The sequence below is a fragment of the Rattus norvegicus genome, chromosome 4, assembly GCF_036323735.1.
Source record: "Rattus norvegicus strain BN/NHsdMcwi chromosome 4, GRCr8, whole genome shotgun sequence".
NCBI classification, from domain to species: domain Eukaryota; kingdom Metazoa; phylum Chordata; class Mammalia; order Rodentia; family Muridae; genus Rattus; species Rattus norvegicus.
Window position 1 is genome coordinate 72,339,181 of NC_086022.1, and position 6,870 is coordinate 72,346,050.

At 39.6% G+C, this 6,870-nt stretch overlaps 1 protein-coding gene across 1 annotated transcript; it reads right to left on the reverse strand.

The window, feature by feature from the left end:
• Positions 1–5,312: 5,312 nt before the first annotated feature.
• On the reverse strand, positions 5,313–6,254 carry Or2r3 (olfactory receptor family 2 subfamily R member 3). Its single transcript, NM_001000977.1, has one exon. The coding sequence runs from the start codon at positions 6,252–6,254 to the stop codon at positions 5,313–5,315; it is 942 nt and encodes a 313-aa protein (NP_001000977.1).
• Between the last annotated feature and the right edge of the window lie 616 nt (positions 6,255–6,870).

Genomic DNA, 6,870 nt, shown 5'->3' on the forward strand with positions numbered 1-6,870 from the left:
ACATCATGGGAGAGAAGAGGAAAGAAGAGTGATGCTTAGAATTTGGACTGCAAAGTGCATGTCTTGTAAGAAGTGATGGGATTCTACCAAAGATAAAGGAGAACTATTAGTACCATTTTGCAGAATAAATATGACCAGATATAGCTAAAATGCTTTCTTGCTCATAAAAATGCACCTTATCTCCTTTAGGATACATTTTGATACAGATGATATATAACTCCATGAAACGTGTAGGTTGGAAAATGGTAGAAAATGTGTCCAAACAGTTGGATGACTATAGAATGCTCAAATGTCAAAAAGTAGTGATGTCTAAGAATAATCTACAGGTTATCTCTGGGTAATAAGATAATTGTTTGCATTTTGTACTTCCTTGATTATCAATACTTATAAATGTCTAGAACCAAGACAAAGAACAATGTTATCAAACATGCATCCAAAATTAGATGAAAAAAAATCCTGAGATATGGCCCATCCTCATATAATGATATAGTAAGTAGTATTAAGAAAGTAACCTACCATTTATATATCCAGTACTAGTAAATTGTTCTCATGAAACTGAGTGCCTTTTAAATGGCTAAGGAAAGTACACATATTCTGTGTGCAACAAAACCATTGCAAATGTTAACTCACAGCAGCTGCAGTTGCCTGCACTGAGGCTGGGCCTGAGTTTCAGTGAAATTTGGCCTGATGATACATACTCATTGATTAGGACGGGATCAATGTCATCCTTTCCCTACCCATTGAAGTATTAGTTACTGGTGGATTTTGCAGTGCGATAGTCATAGTCTTTAGTAAACATTGGTAAGCCCATTAGTCCCAAATAAATATTTCCAAACTCATGACTGCACAGGTGTTTAGATTTAGATTTTTCTAAACCTACTTTAACAAAGGTTCTTAAATCCTTTAATCTCTTTTATAACCGTCTACCCACAAGAGGTAGTGGAAAGGAAAGGTTAACAGGGCAAAGGGCGATATGGACATATTTAGAAAAGGTTCTTTGGGGGCAATTACAATCTCCACTGTCAGTATATCAGCAGTTCAATTCACAAGAATCAGCAGTGGTAGCTTGATCCACTTGCAAACCCCATTCATGAATCATGAATGGTAGGTAGTTTCAGAAGCAGCAGCAATGCTCTGCCACTAGGCTTGAGTCTGGACTCTGCAGAAGTGGCAAGAAGTTGCCAGACTATCACAAGAACTTCATTGTTGTGTTTGTCTCTATGAAGTCACAATAAATGATAATCAGTGAATAAGGCAAGGCAAACTAATGCCACGTGGTCGTCAGTGAAGACCAGGGTCAGCAAAACCCAATGAAGACCACCAAAGAGCAGCATGGCAAAACAACGCTACAATGTCATCTACTGTCTGTTGGGTTATAGTTATACATTTTCCAAACATCACATGTTTTCTCAAGTGTCTGCTCTAGCAAAACATCATCTGCCTCTTTTTCAGGCAGCTTCCAGAAAAAACTCCACGTGTGTTTTCTCAGCAAAACATCCTCCCATATGTCTCAAACATTTCATAAGACAGTTTCCAGAAAAACATCACATGACACAACTGATTCTCCAAAGAAACCAGAGATTTCCACTTTACAGATGGCTCCTTTGTGATTCAATGGGTCAAAGAATAATCCATGAAAACATGAATGTGAGAAAAGCATTTTTAGGGAAAAGGAAGTTGAGTAGGTTGGGAAGAAGATAAGAGAAGGGTGAAAATAATTAGAATGTATCATACCATAGTTCATTAAATTGTCCAAGAACAAACTTAATTGAGAAAAAATTTATTGAAAGCAGAAAAAATGTAGTTAAAATTGAATCACATTTTGGCATGCCAACTAGTGCTACCAAATTTCAAGTCTTCCTTGGGTAACCATATAGTAACAACATCAGTTGACGTGTCAATGTGGATTAAGGCGATCTCACAACCCCTAGATGGAGAGCTATAGGCAATTAATACCTGCTGAGAGAGGAAGAAAGTATCTTTTCCGGGAAGGGGCCCTCTGATAGACTATCTAATCAAAAGGGATCAGTTTTAAACACATAATGATCAATACTTAAGGGACTCAACACATTGTATTTATAAATTTATATTTATATATGTAACAATATATATAGCATGGATACTCTCCAACCCATATTATTTATGCATTCAGGGTTAGAAGATAGGATTACAGTAGATATGAGTGATGTAGGACAGAATTGTTGATCTTACTTTAGATCTCTTTTCTTCCATGAAACAGTTTCCATACAACATCAGCTGCTGACTTTCTAGGCTCATGCACTTTCCCCTTTTCAGCAAGCATCAGTTATAAAGGTGCCCCCTGAGTGCACAGTGTAGTCATCAAACCTTTTTCTATTGATGAAAAAGACAATACAAAAATTGTAGAGATGTTCTTAAAAAGCTGGAAGAAACTTGGGAAACATTTTCAACCTCTTTTTCTCAAAACAAACAAAAAAACCAAAACCAAACAAAAAATAAAGATTGAATGTAGCTTAGAGAGTAGAAGTGGTGGGAACGATATTACATTCTAGATTAGAAGAGGACTAGAGCTGTATCTCGACCACATGACCTGACTCTCCACCTGCCACCAGTTGTGCTGTCATTCATAGGGCAGGAGAGATGGGTTCTTGTACTTCATGGGGAGCAGCAGAAGGTAAGTTGAACTTGTGGGTATGGTGAGGAAAAGCTTAGGTTTATGGTGTTCTGTCTGTGGGCTGGTTGAAGATTCTGACTACCACAGGATTATTCAGGAATCAGGCCGAAGAACAGCATGGGATGGCTAATGTACTGGAGGTTAAGTCAACAAGTCAACCTCTATCATGAAATGCTCTCTCTGTCTCTTAGAAAAGTTTCAAAATTTTGGATCTAACATTAAGGTTATTGATCCATTGATGTTGGAGTGAATAACTAATAAGAATCTAGTTTCATCTTTGTACATGTGTTTCAATTTTCCAAGCAGCATTTGCTAAACAAGCTGTCTGTCTTCTTTTCCCCTGTATCAATAATCTGACATGGCTGACATGGTTTTATTTTTGTCATTTTTGTTGTGAGCCTTAGCTTGTAGCAGCTGAGCTGTCTTTTCCAGCGTGAATTTGTTTCTCATTCAGCCAGAAAGAAGTAAAACAACTCATATTACTGCAGTGATAGAGCACAGAAGACATGCTAAGAGGGAAATCCAGACACAACAGGGTCCATTTTTTAGGACTGCATTTTTGTTTTTAAATACTCAAAGTTGACAGGTCTATAGATGGAAAGCAGTGCAGTGGTTTCAGGAGCTGGGTGAAAGAGCGGCTGAATTGTTGCAGTGGCATTTTGTTGTGGGTGTGATAAGAGTGATCTTAAGGTTGTATGATAAGAATGGTCTAAAGGTGGAAAGATGTGAGATTGTATGACATTGAGAGGAGGCTGAATGTCACTGAAACAACAGTCTCACTAGAAACTTAATATGTGCTCTATTCTGTCTTGCTCCTTCTCTCAACCTGTTCCCAATACATGGAATAAAAGTTTGAATAGTTCTGAAATAATGCTGCAGTGTTTCTTTAGTTTCGTTTGAAAGATAAATAAGAGATCCATTTTGCTTTGTTAAATGATATTTAGTTATGTTTTTTTCTAAAGTTGTTTTAAATATTAGGATTAGACCATGACTGTTTTGTCTCATCATCTGGTGTTATTGGAACTCGCTCATTTTTGTGATTATTAAATACTTTCTGCTGGAGAACAGAGTTCTTCCCTTGCTTAGTGTGTAAGCTCACCTCTGATTATATGTAGCCTTGTGTGTAATCTGGATGAATTTCTGAGCATTGACAAGAGTATATGGTTAGATACCTGTATTAGATATTTGTCTGAGATCTCTAATATTTGAATTAATGAGCTGGCATTTGTCCTCCATTTGGCAAAAGAAGGAAACCGATGCCTATAGACTTGCACATGCCCAGATCTGCAGGAATCCTGATGTCACCAGCCTTAGATCGTATGTGTGTTCTCTATGACTAAGGTGTACCATGTGACTCATACACTTCTGTTTTTGTATAGAATTGTGTTTGTTTGTTTGTGTTTGTGTATCACATATGACATATGACAACCTTGGGTGTCAGCCTATTTGACAAATCTGCTTAGCCAGTGAGCACCAGGAACCTTACTCCCTTTGCTAAGCCACTGAATTACAAGTGTGTTCTAACATGACAACTTTTAAATTTTTTAAAAAATGCTTATTTATTTTATTTTCATTTTATGTGTATGGGTGGTTTGCCTTTAAGCATGTATATGATGCATATGTGTACCACATATGTGCCTAGTGCCCACAAATACCTGAAGAGGGTATGAGATCTATTGGGACTTGAATCACAGAAAGCTGTTGTGAGTGTTTGGCAATAAACCCAGGTCCTCTGTGAGAGCAACAAGTGGTGCTAACTTCTGAGACAGCTCTTAAGGCATCACACCCATCATTTAATATTGTTTCTTGGCATTAAACTCAGATAATCATGCTTGGCCAGCATGTGCTTGACTGACTTCTCCTACCTGCTCAGCTTTTGTATTTCTGGTCTAAGGCCTGTTTAATTCTTTGGGCACAGACAAGTTTGAAATTTGTGGATATTCTGTTTTTATAGTCTGAAGAATAGTTAAATACATATTTATAGATTTTAGGATAAAAGTTGACTTGCATTTCATTCATTCATTCATTCATTCATTCATTCATTCATTCATTCATTATGTGTGTTAGAGAAGGTCCAATTATGCCATGGTAGACATGTGGAAGTCAGAGAATAACTTGTGAATCAGACCTTTTCTTTCATCATGTGGATCCTAGGACTCAAATACAGGTCATCAGGATTGATGGTAAGTTCCTTAACCCATTGAGCCATCTATCATCACAGAACTAGAGTCTTAACAAAATGACTTCTGTGCACTTCCTTTCTGATTCAAACACACCACTATTCTGTTTTCTCTCTTCCTTTCAGTTAAGAAAATGCACACATTTCATTTAACCTTTTCGATGGTATTTACAACTTAAAGTTGTTGTAATTTGTTTTCTTTGATTCAAGCAGAAGCCAAAATAAAGACTAGTGGTAAAATTCTGCTTCCTTATTACTGCAAAGGAGCATCATGTAGATTTAGGTCCTGATAACAATTCCCTTATACACATACACAGGCACACTTAAGGGCAGGTTATGTGAGTGGCTCATACCCTAGGCATGGCCAGGATTGGAAAACTAAAGGAAGTGACAGACAACAGTTGTGGACCACACACAAAATCTGCACATTAAATGGATCCATAAACCTAGAAGGACAACTTTCCTTTTGAAAACTGTCTCCTAATTCTTTGACTCAAAGTTTTTCATCAGAACTCGACTGAAGGCAGCCTTCACATCTTTGTTCCTCAGACTGTAGATGAGAGGATTCAGCATGGGGGTGACCACAGCATAGAATAGCACAACTACCTTGTCCTGCTCAGCAGAGGCTGTAGAGCGGGGCTGCATGTAGGTGAAGAGGGCCATCCCATAAGACATGGAGACCACAGTCAAGTGAGAGGCACAGGTCTCAAAGGCTTTGCGGCGTCCTTGGGTAGAGTGGATCTTCATGATGGCAGCCACAATGTGGGCATAAGACAGAGAGACCAGGCAGCAGGGCACCAGCAGCACCACCACACTAGAGGCCAGAATCACCACTTGGTTGAGGGTGATGTCCACACAGGCCAACCTGACCAGTGCCAGTGTCTCACAGGCCACATGGTTGAGCACATTGTGCCCACAGGTAGGAAGGTACATGGTGACTGCTGTCTCCACAGCAGAATTAACTAAACCCACAAACCAAGAGACGCCTGCTAGACCCATGCAGAGCCTTGGGCTCATCACCACTGTGTACCGTAGTGGATCACAGACAGCCACATAGCGGTCATAGGCCATGGCAGCCAGCAGCAAGAACTCAGTTCCCCCAAGGGTCAGAGCAAAGAAGAGCTGGGTCCCACATAGGGCAAAAGAGATGGTCTTCTTCTCCATGAGGAAGTGTGCCAGCATCTGGGGGACCCCACTGGAGGTGTAGCAGATGTCTACCACTGACAAGTGACAGAGAAAGAAGTACATGGGCAGGTGGAGTCGTGGGTCCAGTGCAATAAGCAGGACAATGAGCCCATTGCCCAGAAGAGTCAGCAGGTAGGTGACCCCAAAGAGGACAAAGAGTCCAGCTTGGATGTGTTTGTCACTGGAGAGACCCATGAGGATAAACTCACTTACCCAGGTTGCATTATCTTTCTTCATGGAGCAGCTGAGATTGCTGGCCAGGAGTAGGGGAAAGAGAGGTCAGAGGGGGCAAGTACAGGTATCACCATAGGTTATGCACTGAGTCCTAGGCTAGGATTTCAGCTGGACCTGGAACACAGCTTGGTGTTTTAAGCTGATGATTAGGGAGGAACATACCCAAAACAATGGAGAAAGGAAGATTTGCCACTGACATAAATAAATGCATGAGATTCTGAGGGGCTAATCCCCACTTTAAATGTACCTTAAAAAAATAGCACTAGTGATAAAAACTGCATGGTATTGGTACAGAGACAGACAGGTTGATCAATGGAATAGAATCAAAGACTGAGAAATAAATCCACATATCTACAGACACTTGATCTTTGACAAAGAAGGCAAAATATACAATGGAAAACAGAAAGCATCTTCAATAAATGGTGCTGGTCTGTCTGTATATTGAAAATTGAAAGTAGATTTGTATTTGTCATTTTGCACAAAGCTCAAGTCCAAATGAATCAAGGACCTCAACTTAAAACCAGATACACTGAATCTAATAGAGGAGAAAGTGGGAAAGAGCCTCAAACTCAATGACACGAGGGTTGGTGGATTTCCTAAACAGAACTCCAATGGCTCA

Bases quoted from the DNA above. Each gene is read 5' to 3' on its own strand.
- Or2r3 (NM_001000977.1), bottom strand. From the start codon at position 6,254: ATGAAGAAAGATAATGCAACCTGGGTAAGTGAGTTTATCCTCATGGGT.